Source organism: Silurus aristotelis, assembly GCF_946808225.1.
Source record: "Silurus aristotelis genome assembly, chromosome: 5".
Taxonomy (NCBI): domain Eukaryota; kingdom Metazoa; phylum Chordata; class Actinopteri; order Siluriformes; family Siluridae; genus Silurus; species Silurus aristotelis.
In genome coordinates this window covers 8,305,174-8,327,399 of record NC_139578.1, presented here as the reverse complement: position 1 = coordinate 8,327,399, position 22,226 = coordinate 8,305,174, and the positions used below count along the sequence as shown (strand labels likewise).

At 37.9% G+C, this 22,226-nt stretch overlaps 1 protein-coding gene across 6 annotated transcripts in view; it reads right to left on the bottom strand.

Moving 5' to 3' along the window:
- The window catches only part of amph (amphiphysin), a 37,640-nt gene extending 21,614 nt beyond the window's left edge, over positions 1–16,026 (bottom strand). For all 6 annotated transcript variants that reach the window (XM_083541615.1, XM_083541618.1, XM_083541616.1 and 3 more), the window contains exons 1-8: positions 15,608–16,026; positions 7,544–7,624; positions 6,319–6,373; positions 6,115–6,209; positions 4,940–5,035; positions 4,707–4,814; positions 4,496–4,581; positions 1,580–1,655 (exon numbers count right to left, since the gene is read on the bottom strand). In XM_083541615.1, coding sequence (XP_083397741.1) covers positions 1,580–1,655; positions 4,496–4,581; positions 4,707–4,814; positions 4,940–5,035; positions 6,115–6,209; positions 6,319–6,373; positions 7,544–7,624; positions 15,608–15,676 — 666 coding nt within the window. In that variant the 5' untranslated portion in view covers positions 15,677–16,026. The remainder of the gene's footprint in view (positions 1–1,579; positions 1,656–4,495; positions 4,582–4,706; positions 4,815–4,939; positions 5,036–6,114; positions 6,210–6,318; positions 6,374–7,543; positions 7,625–15,607) is intronic.
- Positions 16,027–22,226: the final 6,200 nt, after the last annotated feature.

Here is a 22,226-nt window from a genome sequence, read left to right as displayed (position 1 = left end):
AATGTTGGTGCTGCCAGATGATTATCTTCCAAACATATAACATATAGAATGGTATAATTCCTGAGCAGATAAAACACAACAAAGTGTTTAACACCTTTTGTTGTTTTCTATTGAGACACCAAACCATCCTCAGCAGATTAAATCAGTTCTGCTCAACTGAAGCATTAAAAATTAAGACACAGCCTTTAGAATTATTTGAGTTTTATGCCAGAAATATGTGTTAAAAAAGAAGTAGAATTCAGAGGGGACCATTTATCCAAGCTAAATATAAAGCAGTTGGGCAGCAATGTTAGGGAGTTAAATAGGCCATAACAATCTCTGTGAAGAAAATCAGTGTCTGCCCTGTAATTTGAAAAAGGCACATGCCAGAACGCTGACCTTTCATGGATACGAGACAAATGCAGCACTGAAAATCCAGCTGGGAGGAAGATGAGATTGAAAGAGCAATAATAGTCTCTGCCTCCAAGGAGAAGTACATGTTTTTTCAGTGCATGAAAGCAAGGCTTGCTAGACATCTGTTACCTTTTGTTAATAAACAGATCACCCGGTTTTAAAATCATTATCTCTTTGCTTAAATTTTTTTAAATTATGGTAACTTCTACCGATCAAGTAATTGCAGTAATGTTGCTTCAGGATGAAATGACTGGCAATAGCAAAATAATTAAATGGGAAATACTAAACGCATTAATAAGTAATTATTTTGCAATGATTGGCTGAAACATGTACATTAAACCAAGAAGTTCCTGTCATTTTGATCAACATTCTAAATTAACGTGCTGCTTATAAACTATTGTATCTGTAGTAACATACAGTTACAATGTCATATAGAATGAGATCTCTATTGTACACATTCCCTAATGATCTTTTTTAGCTGAATAGGTCATTTAACTTATATGGTAAAAATGGCCATTTTGATAAATGAGGTAGATAACACAGACACATCTAAGTTGCACATATGCAAGCTGTATTAACTATTTCGATTCAAATATTCATACATATATTTGAACAGATTCAAATAAATGAAATCGTATTGCACTACTTTGTGTATGTGTATAATTTAGAGCAGGCAGAATTATAGATAAAGCGACGATGAAATGACTCGCAACATGCAATAGTTATTTTTATCCATTCGGGCAGTTTTGCTATGTAAATGCTGGCAAATGAACAAGGGGTAAGTGGGATAATCCACAGCTAGGCATGATTTGCACACTTGTAATATACCTTCGTTCACTTCCTGTGTGGTTTTTTGCCTCCATGTCATGCATTGCATTTACATTTATGGCTTGCTCAAGAAGTGGTAGCCTGGTGGTGCTGGGATATGAAATCATGACCTTCCGATACAAGATCCAATGCCTTAGCCATTGAACAACCACCTACGCATTAAAATCATCTAACGCACACTCTTACATATCTTTTACTATGAGTCATCATAGTGCAAATAAACTTGTTCATTAAGCAGAAATGAGCATTGCAGTGACCAAAGTACGCCATCATCATGCGTTCCTTTTTTTTTTTGTCATTTAATATCCCAATAAAAGAAACAATTTCACAAATATAAAGGGTTTTTAATGTGACTTACAACTGAGATTTCCCTGTGAAATTTGGCTTCCAGGCTGCTGACACTCTTGAAGGTCTTCACATAAAATCCCACTCGACTGCACACAAGAAGAGAATTTTTATCAGTATGCACAGAGGACCCTTGCTTAAAGGTTCCATTCAGCCATGAAAACGCTGACATCAATTTCTCATAGCACTGTAAAGAGCCTGACTGTTAAGCCCTGCAAACTAAAATTCTAAAAGCACATGTACTCTAGTCAATGAGTATCGCACTGGGACAAATCCATACCTAATAGTTTCATACTTTATAATTTTATGTATAATATCTTTTTTTATGTATAATATCTGGGTGACAATATTTTTATTTTTATTTAACTATAATGTGCAATGCTATTACATGTATGCATTCTTTTGTTGAAGCAGTCTCTGGTACAAGAATTTCCCTCGGGATAATAATGTTTTATCTAATCTTATCTTATCTAATGTACAGTATTATAGTTATGCATTAGTAAAAAAAAATATATGTCTACAAGCAGTCAAATGTAGATACACTTTATGGACAAAAGTTTGGGGGAAACTTCTGGGAAGTGTTACACTAGATTTTGTCGTGTACTTGTGGAGATTTGTGCGTTAGTACAAGTCGGGTACAAATGTAAAGTGAGGGAGGTCTGTGGTTCAGTTCGAGTTCCAATTTATCCCAAAGCCGTTCAATAGACTTGAGGTCAGACCTCTCTAGCAGGCCACAAGATCTTCCACTCCAACCAATGTACTGTATACTATAGCTTCATGAAGCTTCAGTTTGTGTAAACTATCAGCAGAAGCAGGTTTGGGTTTCCTAGTTTAAGTCAATGAAAAATCTAAATTTATCGAATCCAAAGAAAATTGTTGTGCCTCCGACTTTGTGATTCAGGAAAAAACCATACTGTATATGGTTTAAAAAAATGCAGGTATTCCAAGTCTTTTGTCCATAAAGTGTATATTATATTTTATATCTGCACATTTTCCCAGGTCCTTTCTGAGTAGCGCTTAAGGGACAAAAACATTTATGTAAGCAATCTTCTGTTCCTCTTGTAAGCACCAAATACACACTTTCTCAAAATGTTACACTCAACAAAGCACGTGCATTGTTATAGCACTATTTTAATACATAATTGTGTTTACACGCTCACATATCATTTACAAGCCTGTCATATAGAATAAATACAGTTGTTCTGTGCAAAAGTCTTTAAATTTACAAATAATATAATTACACATTAATTAAACTTTCTTTCGGCTTCTAACATTAGGGGTCGCCACAGCGGATCATCCGTATTCGTGATCCGCATGTTCGATTTGGCACGTTTTTACGCTGAATGCCCTTCCTAACGCAACCCTCCCCATTCATCCGGGCTTGGGACCGACACTAAGAATGCACTGGCTTGTGGGCTGTGGCGGTGAAAGCGCCAAATTCTAACCACTAGACCTCCAGGAACCCCCTTATGCAGAAATCATTATATAAACATGTATGAGAAAATTTGCTTTATAAAGAAATTAATAAAAACTTGCCTTAATACCTTATTACGGTACTTAAGCTGCCTACAAATTATGGGTAAGATCTCTATCTACAAAACTTTAAAACATGCAAATATATCACTATGCTATGCAGTAGAAATCTGTTGTGTCAACTCCAGCAACATAATGACCCATGTTTGATAAAAACCCCACTGCAGCCCAATTATATAAAGTCATCATTAACATAGAGCATTTCGTTATCAGACTCTGAATACATAAACGTTGCAGTCCCTAATAAATCATTCAGATTATTAAGGCTAAAGACGCAGATGCATCTTTTCACAGACCCACAAAATGCTCCATCAACCTTAAACAATAACTTCATTTCTGACACGATAATTTGCTTTTCATTATTTACAAGCCCAATTAAAAGAGAGAGATACTCCTGCTTCAACAAACTGACATGCAAATGCTAACGAGCAGCATCATTATTTTGTATTTTTTGTATTCACTTGTAAAGACATACCTCTGCATCCTTAAGTGTATCTCAAAAGCATATCTGTGCTCTGTTATCGTGACAATAATGCCATAAATGTGCCTAGCTCTCCAAAAGGACACACTGAACTACAGGGAACCGTGATGCTCAAAAAAATTCAATAGTATTGATAGGAGCAGATAACTGTCTGAGTATCAGACTTCCTGTTTGACCAAATATGGCAATCACCTTCTGTGCAAATGAATTAAAGCTTTAGTTACATAAGTCTTATGTAGCTATTTTAAGACTGACACTTTTAATCCAGTAATTGACAAAAAACGCAGCGGATTATATCATAGTGTGGACTGATACAAATTCAGATCAGTTAAGCGTCAATTACATTTGCATTAACACAATTTATTTTCATAGAGCTAATGAGATTTACTCTTCTATTATCAAACCATGGGAAAAAATTTGACTCTGCAGTCGTCATACTCAGAAATGAACCAAGGACCCCATTATTGTCAGGAGGCCAGACAGGAGTTAAAACTAGGCAGTTTTTCCTGACATCCTCAAAAGATATTATGATGAACCTGGGCATGATAGTACAGTACTACATAAATGATAAGACTGCATTATTCAAGTTAGTAGAATAGATAGACATGTATTTGGAATTCAATATAAGAAATGAAATTGGATAATATATTCCAGTTTTTCCAATGTGGGGTCAAGACAGTTGAATGGTTATGAATGGATGAAATTGTAGGTCTGGTTCAAAAATAAATCTAAATCAACAGACAGCCAGGCTGTAATCAGTCCATTGAGCAAAAAATGTGAAGTAACCACAAATAGAAATAAAATCACATATAAGACCACAGCCAGACCTAAAACATGTCTTTCCCACCAATCTATTCATTGAAACACTTCATTACAGTGATTACTGTACAGTGGCTCTTTTCAAAGATGGCTCACCTGTCCCACAAAGTAGGCAGTTCATCCTGCAGATCGACATTCAGATCATCAAACACTTTCTGTGCCTTTTTTAAGTCTTCTTCTGCCTGTATGAAAGCATAGCAAAGGAGATCGGGTTAATCTGTACCACACCTAGAAATTTCGATACAGTAAAAACTGGCTTCACAATCCATAATCTAGCTTTGTAGCATATAAAACAAATTATCTGCACCTTTGAAACCTTTCTTTCATTCTTAATGGCGGAAGTCTGCAGGGTCTCAAAATGGTGCCTTGCACTGTCGTAGTCAATTAACTTCCTGCTCCGCTTTGCTACACGTATCTAAATGGGGAAAAAACAATAAACAAACTACTTTGTAAGTAACATTTATAGGCTGTTTTTATTCCATCAGACTGTAAGTTTAATTAAACTAGTCCATTGACAGAGGAGTCATAGAAAAATGCTACCTTGATATCAGGGAACTGAGTCAAATATGTGTCCAGTGCTAAAATCGTGGAGTCCACTAGTTTTTCATGGAAGTCTTCCCATAATGCATCACAATTCTAGGGGAAAGTACAAAGTGCTGTGATTATCCACATAACTGGCAAATCTCCTACATCTACACAACAAAATAAACATAAAAATGATGCTTTCATTGCATCACAAAAGAGAGTTAGTCATAGGTCTTTGGATGCAGCAGCAACATCCTTCAAAAAAAAAATTTAAAAAGCATATTTGGCGTAAAAGGAACAATCGGTGCAATGTGCTTAGTCATACTTGGCCATTAGAGATTCAGTTCTCAAAAAGGTCGTTTCAAGTGATGCTATTAAATGCTGTTTTTGATCAACTGCCAGCATGCGTTAATAAAAAGTAATTGAGAGCACTGATTGAGTTTGAGTTTCCAAAGCCGTCAATGTAATTGCTTTTTTTTTTCCTCAAGGAGTTTATTTTTAATCCACAATTCATTAAAATGACGTATTTAAGTCGTCACTTTAAGCCTTTAATAATGTTGATTTTAGGTTAGGTAAGCAAGCAAGGGGAGATTATGTTGTATTACACCACACATTGTGCCTGTTTAGACACTGACAACAGGTTACAGTTTATTCAGGCTATCATTTATGCAATTAAAATCCTTCTGACGGGTTCAGATTAAGCCTGGTAATGTGAACAACTGGTCTCATCGCTATCAGGAAGGTGCAGGTGTGTTTCAGTGAGCTGTATTAGAGTGTTTCTAAAAAGGATGAAAATAAAGCCATGGCTAACAATTCAACCTGGCTCAAACTGACCCAGAATGCCCTAACAAGCTTTTCCACTCATCCCTGAGCCTATTTCTGGCTCTAAATGATCTTGCGCAAATCTTAAACGTATTTCTCAAAGCAAGCTATTTTTTCCTCTAGTTGCCACAGAAAATGATTCCATGTGCAAACAAAACCGCAGAGGGAAATTCGATCTTGCCTCACCTTGATCCTCTACTGCAGGAACGGGTTTGAAATACAAAGCCTGGGGCCTCCCTAAAATCATTCTAGCAGGTTTCTCACAACCCAGCAAATAGACACGATTCAAGTTGGCACTGATTAATTAATAAACCCCTTTTTCAGGGAGGAAGTCATTGTTCAATAGATTGCAAATGAATTACCCTCACCTTTGCAATAGACATCACATCGTCCTTGCCGTGCCAGTCAGGCTCATACACTTCATGGAGAGATTCTGTCAGATTCATGGAGGCCTGCTGCATTCCTGAGGTATTATCATAGAGCAGGTTTAGCTAAGCACTCCTGTCCATCACTCTAGCAGCATGATTTACAGAGGGCTGTTTATTGTGCAAGTATGTGTTAGGATGAGTCACCTTTTACAGCTGCTATATAAGCCTTCATTTCCCTCTGTAGCCTTGCACCCTCTGACTGGAGAAACAGAACATAATAAAGCTTGGAGCATAAAAGCACAAAGCAGCACCAGACCAATATTTACCCAAACCCGGTAAGACAGGAAATGGTAAACATGCTATACATCATACCTGCATAAATACTAGACTTTTTAACCAACAAACACTATGACATAACAGGCATCCAATTGAGAGTGATTGCTAGACTGGATTGAATTAACACCTGGCTAGGGTGCAGTAGGGATCGTACCACCAGATAAACAAGAGGGACTAAAAAAACAATAAAACACTGCAGCTAACCAAGGCAGTAATACGATGTGTGGGTATTTAGAGGGTGGCCATATTTCACTGGAATCTATGTGAGGCTAACGTACTAGCTGGTATAGAGGACCTATTTTATTCCTTCTGCAATACAGTGAGTAACAGATACTGACTCTGCAGTTTGGTATTTAGATTTCATTTGGACTCTATACAGGAAGAGAGATTGAATAGGGTTGTGGTGGAAACAGACAGAGACACTGAGGGAAAGGAAAGGAAAGGAAAGGAAAGGAAAGGAAAGGAAAGGAAAGGAAAGGAAAGGAAAGGAAAGGAAAGGAAAGGAAAAGAAAAGGAGCTATTTCACTCTAAGCACTAGCAAGCTGATATATAAAACAGTCTAATCAGGATTAGTGAGGACAGTTGAAGGGCAGGATTAAACTCGTGCTTTTCTTCACCACAGGAATGCTTTTCCAATAAAACACATTTCCCTGTTAAACTGCATTGAATTAATCCCCTACAGACTGTCATTATTCCTATATAATGGAAATAGGTAACCAAATAGAAAAACTAATCCTAAGTAAAAGCATGTTCAAACATTTTAATGCATGCTAAGATAAGGCCATAACTCATTCATTTGAGAAAAAAATGCTGTATTTTCATAAAATCTTACACATAGCTCATAGGATCAAGTGACACAACAACAGGAAAAGGAGCATTACGTTTATTTCCGAGATACTACCTATTACAGCTATGTTTGCTATAGCTTTTCATAACAACAATATCAGAAATTTAAGATCAATATTATAGCTATTATTCTTAGAACATTAGAACCAGCCTCACAACCAGAAACAGTAAAAATGAAAAAATAACAATTCTAAAAGCTTTTGGATCATTATGTACTGATAGACTGGATGAATGATTGACCTCTCACCTCCTGTCTCTTGAAGTTTTGAACACACTGTTCAAACTGCTCATCTTTTGTCTCATCAGCCTTCCCCAACTTCTGTAGCACCTGGAAGAAGAAAGGACCAGAACATCGGTCATTGGATGAGCCACTGGATCACCTTCATCTTATGCATATCATGCAGTATAAATAAAACTATAAACCTAGCATCTGTCATGTCCTTTATCTCTATAGAGATATTCTAACACTGCTGATGTATTTGGCAGGCAACTCAATCATCAAAAAAATAAAAGAAGCATTATTCAGATAAAAAAACACAAACATATACTTTGGTATATTAATGTAAAATGCCACATGCAGTAAATCCTCTTATAAAATATGTTTAACTGGTCTGACCCAGCCTGCCCTTACAACCAACAATAGCATAGATCCTTATTGAAGAGGATTGTTTTATATAAAAATAAGTTTATATTTATGTAATCAGTTCTTATGTGTTCTGTTTATTTGGGCTGTGTAATTTTATAATAATTACTACACACTTTTTTTTATATTATGCTACATCAGTACATTTGTAGCATAATGTAAGCCAAATTAGCTAATCTGGTGGGAAAATATAGTTATGGTTTTATTTCTGGATGACTAGATTTCAGATTCCCATGTTCCCATATAGGTTTCCTCTGGGTTTTCAAGTTTCCTTTAAAAACATGGCATGGAGTGTCAATGTGTGTGTTAATTGTGTGTGTGTGTGTGTGTGTGTGTGTGTGTGTGTGTGTGTGTGTGTGTGTGTGTGTGTGTGTGTGTGTGTGTGTGTGTGAGAGTGTAAGAGTGTGAGAGTGTGAGAGTGTGAGAGTGTGTGTGGTTTTCAACCAGGCATAAACTTATAATCCATTAGCCCAGACATTTAAGAAACGTAGAATACTACTAATAATGGAAAGGAAAGTGCCTGGGTGAAAATAAGGGGTAAATAAAGATAGCTTGCCTGTCTCTCTTTCTTCCAGCGTGAAACCAGTGTGTGTGTTACAATCAGTATACAGTAAAAAATAGTGTATGTTCACTCTATATAGTATAAATCAGTATAATTACCTAAATATAAAATTAACCTCAAAATACTGAAAATTGCACATTTTTCAGAGAGAGGCTTTTACATCATGCAAGATACACAATATGGACACACATTTGTGGTCACCAGCCTATAAGTTTCATATATGCTTTTTAAACATCCCATACCACAGTTCATCACCATTTGCTATTCTAATAACCTCCACTCGTCTGGCAAGATGTTCATTTCGGAGTGTGCTTTTGGAGATTTGTGCTCGTTCATCCACGAAGGGCATTAGTAAAGTCAAATACTGATGCTGGGTGAGGAGGCCTGTAATACAATTTGCATTCTAATTCATGCTAGAGTTGTTCAGTAGAGTTGAGGCCAGAGCTCTATAGCAGGCCACTCAAGATCTTCTACTCCAACCCATATAAAGCATATAGGGGCTCCTAGTTCAAGTAAAAATGTCAAACTACAACCTGCAAAGACACCCTATACAATTGCTTGCCTCCAATTCTGTACCACATACAGCAGCAAAAGTCAGCTGCCCCAATACATTTGTCCATACAGTGTACCTAGTTTAATCTGGTCCCTATAGCTGTGGATGTCGTCATTCCCTTTAGCATGTATAAATCGTGATTTTTACATGATGATTCCTCTGTTCCTTCTACAACTTCCTTTCACTTGAATATGGTTCTTTTAATGGTTACTAACTCAGCAGCAGTTCGACAGCAAAGACGCTTAAAAGCATCAGCAAAATGAGTCTATGTAAATATAAAACACGTTAAATGGACCTAGCCGGCTCGGTCCTAAACTCTTTGCGTGGTCTGACTCAATAAACCTCTCAGTGAATTTACAGCAGGGACACATTCCAAACAAAGAGTGATGACACATGCCATGAGCAAGACAACTGCTACCATATTCAGCTCAGGCTGCCAATCCTTATAGTATTTCTAGCTCTACTTTTCATAAACCATTCACAAAAATCACCTACTTATACATATATACATATAAGAGTTTTGTTTTCCTATTCTTACATGATCTGATTGCATTTCAAGCACTTAATGGACATCTGTGCTCAAAAATTGGTCTTTAACACAGCAAATTTCAGTGGTGTGAAAATTCTCACCTCTAGTTGTAAACTAGGCTCCTACACTTAAAATCCTGATGCCGCAATCTGACGCCAGTGTTCTTGTTATGCAAACACTTCCACGTAAATATTTCAAGCAACACAACCAGATAAAAACCAGCTTTGATCAAAGAAACAAACTCTCGGTTTGATGTTCTGCTGTTAGAGAGGCAGACTGACATTTCTATTTACTTTTTCCCAAATGGCCAGTATAACATTAAAAGGCATCGGTATGCATAAATTTTGTCCCAGATGTGTACAGAAGGGAATCTGCATACACATTGATGTCGTGACTGAGCTACACAGTGGGCAACCAGAGAATACATACACTCACAAAACAGGATTACTACAGCTAGAGATACAGATTTATCATGAAATCCCATGTGTATCTGCTCAGATATATCTCATTGCATATGATGCTCAGTGGCAATAGATAAGTAATTTTCTCGACAGATGAAAAATAATATTTTAAAGCAGATATGAACAATACTACATTTTTAAACATGGAAATCCTGTGGGGTCAAAAGGTTTGAGACCATAAAAAATTTGGAGTTTGATGTACAGTTTTTTATAATTAATAATTTTATTTTTTTCTTGAAGTTGTAAAATTCTTAAATATTTCAAACAAAGTGGTCAACATTTAAATATTTCATAGCCAAAATTCTGCATGATCGGCAAATGTTTTAATGCTGCTTTAGTATCAAAGGTCTAATCTCTTCTACTGAAGCATGAGGCATCATATTTTGATAGATTTAATATATAAATAGACCATACGTTTTTGTACAAACTTATTTCCGCATATTGTCATTAGATTCAGGAGAAGATTCAAATTTTCACTCAAGTTGTCGCTAATACGATATTTTGTCATGATTTTTGGGTTAGGAGAATAGTTGGGTTCAATTAGGAAAGAATGTAAAATACAAGATTATTATTATTATTATTATTATTTTACAATATCTTACATTATAGACTTTTGGATTCTACAATACAATGTATATCTACAAAGGCACTGCATATAGAATAGCTCAGCAGTATTCTCCCAAAATGTATTACAGAAAACCACAGATTAGAAGGTCCAGATAATGGAACAATAGTCATCTTTTAATGCTTGGCCATTAACCATTAGTTATTTCATGGCTATGTTTTCATGACAATTGTCAATCAACAACCACACCTCTGCCTAATCATCACAAACATCTGTGACGTCATGTAACATTTTGTTTTCATCACCTTTAAACCATGTCACTTCATGAGAGGTTAAATAAAATGGAAAATCTATACATGTACGTTAGAACAGTCCTTTTGTGGACTTTGTGTACAGACTTCTATTTAGTCTCTGGGCCTTGAGATCTACCTTGAAGTTAAATAATTTACATTAGATGCATGTGAGCGGATTAGCTGCAACTAAGGATCTGCCACAGAAACTAAACCAGTCTGCCTTTTTATCCCTGTTTTGTTTTTGTTTTTTTGTATAATTATCATCTCTGCTTCTGTACTTATTCAAATACTTGTAGAAATAAGTTTGGTCCACTGAAATACAGTGCTGGATCTGATTATTGTGGCCAGTTTAGGAGTTTTGGAATAAGCAAAACTCTCTATTGTTCCTCTCCCCTCCAAAACATTTGTCAAAACACTTTTTATAAAATTGCATGCACAAAAAGTCTCAAATTCCAAAGGGAGGTGAAGCTCAGCAATGCAGCGTAGCTTTCCACCTGGCACAGATACACTCCCAACTGGCTAGAGACACCATGCGCACACAGCCAGCCTATAAAATATTTAACAGCACTTGGGCCCCAAATGCACACTGTGACCACGGCAGAACTTATTTCCTTCTTCTTTTAATAGTGTGCTTTCCTTCTTCTTTTAATAGTGTTTTTTCTGAGCATGTAATATTAGCATTTGAACAATTAGAGGATTCGAATTATAAAAGGGCATCATTTGCTGGTTTCACAGGAAATACAGCCAGTCCTGTAAGGAAGTGTTAATTAAACATGTCGCCTTTTATTCAGACCAAGGCCTGTATCTGCCAGCCTGCTCCTCTGGGTGCAAAGCCAGCTTTCAGAAATTTCAGCTATATTTAGCAGATTGGTATTTCTGGTACTGATTGAATAATGTGTATTGCAAAGATGCATTGCCGTTTCACACACTGCAATTATACTGCTGTATCAATGTGCATATGTATACAAATCATCTAACAAGTGAGCAATTATCAGTGTTTTTCTTGATATTTTGCAACCGGTGGGGCTCAAAAAGGAAGGCGCTCTTTCAACACTTATCATATTATCTGTCCTGACTGAGGATCTCGTATTCCACCTGGCTGCACTGTACACTCACACTCAATGAATGTGTTTGTCTGTCTGCAGCTATTTTTTTAAACAAGAACAGGAATCCACATATCCGGAAAATGTTTACTATGGTCTAAAAGGTGTCTAATACTTGTGTAATATTATATCCCTCAAAATATTCACCATGTCCATCATTTGTGGAAAACAAATCAAGCTGTATGATCCGGGCTATTTTTCAGCACACAACAGTCACGCTGAGATCTTTATTTCCTGTCTCACTGGATATAAAAAGAAGACCAATCCTCTTACAGCGACACTGCTCGCGATGGGGGAAGCCCAGTTTGCCTGCAGGCTACATAATATTTCAAATTAATTGCAATAATAATAAAAGCGTGCTGGGATTTATAGGCTAAAGCTAAAAAACAACTTAACAGAACACATCTGTTTCTACAACAAAATGTACAGCAGGTTGTCACAAGTGCCCTTCTAAAGATGATTAGGATATATTAAGAACAATTTGCTATATTAATTATGTATAATGGACAAAAAAGCCAATAATGTGTGACCCTAACCCTAACTAGCCTTTGGCTTTCCTTGTATAAAAAGAGATCAAACTCTTCTTTTGTTAACCAAATGGTTTGGGTTAAAACACCTAACAACTAGAAGATGCTATTAGCACAATTAGCACCATACAAAATGTTAATCAAATGAGAAAATCAAACAAACCTCTTTTTCTCAAACTGCACTGTGCAATTTCAACTGTAGTATCGGTATAAAGGAAGGTTTGTTCCAATCCACTAAAGCAAAATGAGCAATCATATTTAGAATGATCGTATGGGGGCGTTTCACGGAGTGTATCACTTAATTCATTCATGTTTGCCTCAGAAAACTCTGCTTTTTGGTTTCCTGATGGTTATATTGTTAATGCTAACAACAGCATCAACATTCATGGAAAACTATTTAGGAATCTTTAACAAGATTGTACAAATCGACATGAGCAAGCTATGATCTGTTGGACGAGCAAAAAAACATTCACACATATTGTGTTGAAATGTCACTCACTCCAGTTAATCTCTAACACTAAGCCGTTTGAATAAGTTTGATGTACAATAAATAATTGAATCCTCTTTTTTAACATATTGAGCATTGCCGAATTCATGCATAAAGTTCAACAACATGTGATTCACCTCAAAGGGCTCATGAAACACCTTTTCTCTGCAAACACAATCAAAATAGTAGGATCGTGTGGGTATTTGTTACAATGTGAATAGTTTTGAAATGCTCATTTCTATAAACTTAAAAGAGAATTGAGTGTTCCCTTGTTTTAAAACTACTCAAGTTACCATTATATTGATACTAAGTGATTCGGAAGCCTGATTGCTTTTGCTAAGAAGAGAAGAAGTTACCTGGGAACAATAAGAAGGCAACACTTAATATGTTATTACTAAAAATAGGGCAAATTATTTATAACAAATTTCATGGTAAAGTTTATTACATCTTGTACTGTGCAATCAAGTAAAGGTTTAGTACATTGCTATGCATCCTATGCTTCTGCCAGTTTGATACATCAATCTATTGAAGAAGCTGCTGATCACTTGAATGTGAAGGGCCATCTGACCTACTGGCACGCTTTTGGAATATAGAAAGGAATCTGAGAACATGAAAGATACCCAGATGAACATGCAGACAGTAAACCCAAGCTCAGGGTCAAACCTGAGATCATGGAGCTGTAAAGCCTCAGTGCTAACCAAGCCATTTTAAACCAGAATAACACTTTATATTTGAAAATAATGATGGTGTACTTTAAGGCAAAAGTATTTACACCCTTCACTCAAGTAGAAGTACAGATACTTATGTTTTGAAAAACTTTGGAAAAGTTGAAGTACTGACCACTCTGTATCAAAAAGTAGCCACTGACCTCACATCACATGAATATATTAATTAAAAAAATTTAACATTTTGTTATAAAATGAATGCTTCCAGGCTGAACATCCACCATATAGAACACAAGCAGAGAAAAGATGACAATCAGGTAATCCGAAATGTCTGTTCTCAGTCATGTTTACATCGCTGACTCCCTCTGTCTCATCCACTTTAACCACATACTTCTTGTTGCCTTCTGCTTTGCTGATTGTAACTTCATAAAGTAGACTACATCTATGGTGTGTGAGAGCCAGTAAATCATAGACAAGTGGTAGATTAAAAAAGTCACGCTATGACAGGAAATAGATTGATGGGTTGAAATCTGCACGGAATGAGAAGAAAAAATATTGATCATGTCACCAAATAGATTAAAACTAAATTAATAAGTCTGGTTTGAAAATGCAAGATGTAGAAAGTATAGATATTTGTGTAAAAAAATTTAATGAGTGAAAGTAAAAAGTTGTCCAAAAAATAAATAGTGAAGTAAAAAATACTGATACCAGAAAAATCTACTTAAGTACAGTAACAAAGTATTTGTACTTCATTATTTCCCACTTATGGGCTGTTATATAATGATTTCATAAGCAATGACTATTTGTCAGATTTGCTGGCCGAAAGAAACGTGAGAGGAGCCGAAATAGTTTAGCAGATTCAAGACCTTGGCGTTTTATCATAACTTGATAACCAATACAATAAAATGTGAAGTGCATGGAAGGACAGGATGAACAAGATGGGAGTCATTAACATGAACACCTATCTCATTGAAAATGGAAGTGTGGTGTTGTTTTTAACGTTTCTGTCAGATGGAAGCAGTTGAAATATGATGCATTGGGAGGGCAACAGAGAACATTGAACATTTTAAAAGCTCTTCCCTCAATGTATTTAAGCTATAGGCTGATATTAAATAAAGTCCATGTCCATTTGAGACATTTGGAAAACACTTTCTATATTGTTTGACATCTACAGGAGCATGCCCACCTCCTCCAGGCACAATGGGTTAATTTTATGCATGCCTCCACCCCCGCATAAGGAGAGGGATCCCCCCCCCCCTCCTTCTCCTCCTACTCTTTCTCCTCTTCCTCCTCCTCCTACCTCTCTCATTCCTCTTTCTGACCTTGCAAGAAAATGTACACCAGAAAATAAGAAGAAGAAGAAGTGTTCACGAATATTCATAAAGACGTTATACAGTAAATATGCCCCGGCTGCAACGCAGTCACACCGGGCGCACGAGCACTGGTGGCGGAGCATATGTAGTGCGCGAGCGTAGGGAGCTCATAGGCATTTGGGATTCAGCCTGAGCGCGTAAGGCTGTTATTAAACCGGAGGTCAGCTGGATTTGCTCTCTCTAGCTCGCTTGGTGTAAATGGATTTATAGTAGAAGAAAGAAAAAAAAAAAAAACTACAAAAATGGTGCAAACGTTAATTTAGAACTGGCCACAAAATGCCTTTGCATTAGAGCTGAAATGACTACAAGCTGCGGGGAGACCGCTGCATAATGATCACATAATAATAATAATAATAATAATAATAATCATTCACTATTTTAAAATGAATTGCTATTTCACTGAATGAATTATTCCCCTACCACAAGCTCCTAGCATTTCTCTTGCACCGCCTTTTGGCTTCCCTGAGCATCTTATTCCTTTTGCATTTCAAAGCCTGATAGCTTGCCATGTGCAAAACCATGAGTTCTCATAAAGCAAATACAATCTTACCTTTTCCTGAGCCCGACTCAGCTTCTTCTGTACGTTTTTGGCGAAAACGCCCGTCTTTATTTCAGCCATAGCTGCTCGGGGATTGAAACGATGAGAGCGTTTCAGCACCTACACGGAGGACAGCGGCGGAGGGGGAGGAGGAAGAGGAGGAGGAGTAGCTCTTAAAGCCACACATCACACCCCAACCCCCGCATTACCACCACACCACCACCTAAACACCTCCAACACACTAAAATCCTGACTGAATACTGAATCTCCTATAGTGATAATACGCAAGTACTGAAGAGTTCACTATTGGAAATCCAGTATGTGTTTATGTTTCTCTGTCCTATATCAGTGCTTTATCCAGTATAGACAGTCTGGCCGCATCCCAAACTGCATTCTGTGCTACTCCACTGTAAAGCATGTCCTCTTTCGTCATAATGTTTTGGCACACTATTTAGTGCAGCAGTAGCAGATTTGGACGAAGCCTTATCAAGGTCTACAGTGACTCATATTCGGGCCATGTTTTCTTACACGAATGGAGTGAGCAGAAATTGCCTCCACCCCCTCCACCATAATGCCTCCACCATATATATATATATATATATATATATATATATATATATATATATATATATATATATATATATATATATATATATATATATATATATATATATAGTGAGGAAAATAAGTATTTGAACACCCTGCTATTTTGCAAGTTCTCCCACTTAGAAATCATGGAGGGGTCTGAAATTGTCATCGTAGGTGCATGCTCCACTGTGAGAGACATAATCAAAAAAAAAAATCCAGAAATCACAATATATGATTTTTAAACTATTTATTTGTATGATACAGCTGCAAATAAGTATTTGAACACCTGTCTATCAGCAAGAATTCTGACCCTCAAGGCCTGTTAGTCTGCCTTTAAAATATCCACCTCCACTACATTTATTATCCTAAATTAGATGCACCTGCTCGAGGTCGTTAGCTGCATAAAGACACCTGTCCACTCCATACAATCAGTAAAAAGCCAACTACTAACATGGCCAAGACCAAAGAGCTGTCCAAAAACACTAGAGACAAAATTGTACACCTCCACAAGGCTGGAAAGGGCTACGGGGAAATTGGTGAAAAAAGGTCCACTGTTGGAGCAATCATTAGAAAATGGAAGAAGCTAAACATCAGAATCAGAATCAGAATCAGGTTTATTGGCCAAGTGTGTTGACACACACAAGGAATTTGGTTCCAGCTGTTAGTGACTCTCAAAAGTACAGACATAAATTAAACCTATACAAGACAAAACAGACAAGACAAGACAAGAACAGACTATACAAGACAATACAAGACAATACAGACAATGTGAGACAGTATAGACAGTGTGGTTATTAAATAGGGATACAGATCAGTAATGTACATAAAGTGTGAGAGTGCAGGGTAGTGCAAATGACAGTATTGTGTGTCAGGTATGATAGAGAGTTTACTATAAAACTTTGTACAGTAAATAGCAGCCATAGTGTGTGCAACATATACAGATAATGTGATGACTGACAGTTCTGTGCAGTACTTATAGATATGAGCAGGGAATATAATTATGGTCAGTTGTTAGTGAGGCTGATTGCTTGGGGAAAGAAACTGTTCCTGTGTCTGGCAGTTTTAGTGAGCAAAGTTCTGTAGCGCCTGCCAGAAGGGAGGAGCTGGAAGATGTTGTGACCAGGGTGTGAAGGGTCATTAATGATTTTTTCTGCCCGGTTTCTGGTTCTTGTTTGGTACAAGTCCTGGAGAGTGGGCAGAGGAACACCAATGATTTTTTCTGCTGTTTTAACAGTTTTCTGCAGTCTGTTTCTGTCCTGTTTTGTTGCTGCTCCAAACCAGATGGTGATTGATGAGCACAGGACAGATTCAATGACTGCAGTGTAGAACTGCATCAACAGCTCCTGTGGCAGACTGTACTTCCTTAACTGGCGTAGAAAGTACATCCTCTGCTGGGCCTTTTTCAGAATCGAGTTTATGTTGCATTCCCATTTCAGGTCTTGGGAAATGGTAGTGCCCAGAAACTTGAAGTTCTCCACTGATGACACAGGGATGTTGGATATTGTGAGGGGAAGTGGTGCTGAAGGGTGTTTCCTAAAGTCCACTATCATCTCCACAGTTTTGAGTGTGTTTAGCTCAAGGTTGTTCTGACTGCACCATAACACCAACTGCTTCACCTCCTGCTCATATGCAGACTCGTCACCATCTTGGATGAGTCCGATGAGCGTGGTGTCATCTGCAAATTTCAGGAGTTTGACAGTTGGGTCATGACTGTCAATCTCCCTCGGACTGGGGCTCCATGCAAGATCTCACCTCGTGGGGTCTTAATGATCCTAAGGAAGGTGAGAAATCAGCCCAGAACTACACGGGAGGAGCTGGTCAATGACCTGAAAAGAGCTGGGACCACCGTTTTCAAGGTTACTGTTGGTAATACACTAAGACGTCATGGTTTGAAATCATGCATGGCACGGAAGATTCACCTGCTTGAACCAGCACATGTCCAGGCACGTCTTAAGTTTGCCAATGACCATTTGGATGATCCAGAGGAGTCATGGGAGAAAGTCATGTGGTCAGATGAGACCAAAATAGAACTTTTGGGTCATAATTCCACTAAACGTGTTTGGAGGAAGAAGAATGATGAATACCATCCCACGAACACCATCCCTACTGTGAAGCATGGGGGTGGTAGCATCATGCTTTGGGGGTGTTTTTCTGCACATGGGACAGGGCGACTGCACTGTATTAAGGAGAGGATGACCGGGGCCATGTATTGCGAGATTTTGGGAAACAACCTCCTTCCCTCAGTCAGAGCATTGAAGATGGGTCGAGGCTGGGTCTTCCAACATGACAATGACCCGAAGCACACAGCCAGGATAACCAAGGAGTGGCTCTGTAAGAAGCATATCAAGGTTCTAGCCAGTCTCCAGACCTAAACCCAATAGAGAATCTTTGGAGGGAGCTCAAACTCCGTGTTTCTCAGCGACAGGCCAGTAACCTGACTGATCTAGAGAAGATCTGTGTGGAGGAGTGGGACAAAATCCCTCCTTCAGTGTGTGCAAACCTGCAACATTTGACCTCTGTAATTGCAAACAAAGGCTACTGTACCAAATATTAACATTGACTTTCTCAGGTGTTCAAATACTTATTTGCAGCTGTATCATACAAATAAATAGTTATAAAATCATACATTGTGATTTCTGGATTTTCTTTTTTTAGATTATGTCTCTCACAGTGGACATGCACCTACGATGACAATTTCAGACCACTCCATGATTTCTAAGTGGGAGAACTTGCAAAATAGCAGGGTGTTCAAATACTTATTTTCATCACTGTATGTGTGTATATATATATATATATATATATATATATATATATATATATATATATATATATATATATATATATATACATACAGTGTACGGAAAGTATTCAGACCCCTTTAAATTTTTCACTCTTTGTTATACTGCAGCCATTTGCTAAAATCATTTAGGTTCATTCTTCTTCCTCATGAATGTACACACAGCTCCCCATATTGACAGAAAAACACAGAATTGTTGACATTGTTGCAGATTTATTAAAAAAGAAAAACTGAAATATCACATGGTCCTAAGTATTCAGACCCTTTGCTGTGACACTCATATATTTAACTCAGGTGCTTTCCATTTCTTCTGATCATCCTTGAGATGGTTCTACACCTTCATTTGAGTCCAGCTGTGTTTGATTATACTGATTGGACTTGATTAGGAAAGCCACACACCTGTCTATATAAGACCTTCCAGATCACAATGCATGTCAGAGCAAATGAGAATCATGAGGTCAAAGGAACTGCCTGAAGAGCTCAGAGACAGAATTGTGGCAAGGCACAGATCTGGCCAAAGTTACAAAAAGATTTCTGCTGCACTAAGGTTCCTAAGAGCACAATGGCCTCCATAATCCTCAAATGGAAGACGTTTGGGATGACCAGAACCCTTTCTAGAGCTGGCAGTCCGGCCAAACTGAGCTATCGGGGGAGAAGAGCCTTGGTGAGAGAGGTAAAGAAGAACCCAAAGATCACTGTGGCTGAGCTCCAGAGATGCAGTCAGGAGATGGGAGAAAGTTGTAGAAAGTCAACCATCACTGCAGCCCTCCACCAGTCGGGGCTTTATGGCAGAGTGGCCCGACGGAAGCCTCTCCTCAGTGTAAGACACATGAAAGCCTGCATGGAGTTTGCTAAAAAACACCTGAAGGACTCCAAGATGGTGAGAAATAAGATTCTCTGGTCTGATGAGACCAAAATAGAACTTTTTGGCCTTAATTCTAAGCGGTATGTGTGGAGAAAACCAGGCACTGCTCATCACCTGTCCAATACAGTCCCAACAGTGAAGCATGGTGGTGGCAGCATCATGCTGTGGGGGTGTTTTTCAGCTGCAGGGACAGGACGACTGGTTGCAATCGAGGGAAAGATGAATGCGGCCAAGTACAGGGATATCCTGGACAAAAACCTACTCCAGAGTGCTCTGGACCTCAGACTGGGCCGGAGGTTTACCTTCCAACAAGACAATGACCCTAAGCACACAGCTAAAATAACGAAGGAGTGGCTTCACAACAACTCCGTGACTGTTCTTGAATGGCCCAGCCAGAGCCCTGACTTAAACCCAATTGAGCATCTCTGGAGAGACCTAAAAATGGATGTCCACCAACGTTTACCATCCAACCTGACAGAACTGGAGAGGACCTGCAAGGAGGAATGGCAGAGGATCCCCAAATCCAGGTGTGAAAGACTTGTTGCATCTTTTCCAAAAAGACTCCTGGCTGTATTAGATCAAAAGGGGGCTTCTACTAAATACTGAGCAAAGGGTCTGAATACTTAGGACCATGTGAAATTTCAGTTTTTCTTTTTTAATAAATCTGCAACAATGTCAACAATTCTGTGTTTTTCTGTCAGTATGGGGTGCTATGTGTACATTCATGAGGAAGAAGAATGAACCTAAATGATTTTAGCAAATGGCTGCAATATAACAAAGAGTGAAACATTTAAGGGGGTCTGAATACTTTCCGTACCCACTGTGTATATATATATATATAAGTCATGTCAGCCAATCCTGTGGCAGCAGGGGAACCTAATGCTAAACATAACATAACAACATTGTAGATATACATGTCATTAGCTTCAGATCATTTTTACATCAAATATCCAGATCTGTGAAGGAGTGATTGTTGTGATTTGAACTGTGTCATGGATATTAATCCCAAATCATGGCTATTAATCGCCAACAGGCTGATTTGAGTATTTCAGAACCTGCCGATCTCCATGGGTTTACACAGAATGGTGTGAAAACTAAAGAACAGTTATTGAGCAATAGTTCTGTGGTTGTAAATGCCCAGTTGATAAGAAAGGTCAGATGAAAATGGCCAGATTGGTTAAAGCTGCCAGGAAGGATTTCATACTCAAATAATCTCTCTTTACAACCATGGCGAGCAGAAAGCTGGAGACAAAATAAACGTTATCATGCAAGAACAGTACTCTGGGACAATCATGGGTACTTGCACATTTTAACTAAACAGTTTCAATGTATAATAGTTAAAATTGAACACTGTTCATTCCTTTAGTTCTAGCTGTACAGCTTCCTGCATGTTAATTTATCATCTACATTTACATTTGCCGCATTTAGCAGACGCCCTTATCCAGAGCGACGAACAAAAGTGCTTTGAGTCTACAGTAATGAATAAATCTACATTGGTATGCCAGATTACAAACTTAATATAAATATAACCCTAGAATTCTACAAATTTGGAAAGTGCTAATTTCAGTGTTTCAGGAAGAGGTAGGTCTTCAGTCGTCGCTTGAAGATAGTCAGGGACTCCGCTGTACGGACATCTAGGGGAAGTTCATTCCACCACCTTGGTGCCAGAACAGAGAAGAGCCTTAAAGTGTACTTACCTCTCATTCTGAGTGAAGGTGGTACCAGTAGAGCAGTGCTGGCGGATCTCAGACAGCGTGGTGCAGTGCGAGATGTGATGAGGTCACTGAGGTCTAGATCAGTGTTTGTTTGTTAAAAAGAAGGCATTTATTTTTACATATATATACTCTCCAAAATATTTCCAAGATATCACCTTGAAATATGTACAGCCTCACTGCAAAAGATATTGTGGGATGAAGGGAAATGTATAAAACTAAAAGTAAGAGAAGTGCCAATGCTCTAGGCTTGTTCTGTATTATAGAATAGGAGCATGTGTGGGATCAGCCTGAACTGCATACCCCCTGTGGGCCCTGTATTTAATTGCTGGAACCAGGCTATAAACTGGAGTTTGTTCCTGACCAAAGACAATATTGCTTATCTGACATACACAAGCATTTCTTTGGTATTTAATTTTTTTTTTAGCTAGAATCAGATTGGTATCTTTTTTTTTTTTTTTTTTGCATGTTTGTCACACTTTAATGTTTCAGATCAGGAAACAAATTTAAATATTAGTAAAAGATAACATGTGAACACAACATGCAGTTTTTAAAAGAAGGTTTTTATTATTGAGGAAAAACTAAATCCAAAACTACATGGCCCTGTGTGAAATGGTTTGCCACCTAAACCTAATAACTGGTTGGGCCGCCCTCAGCAGCAACAACTGC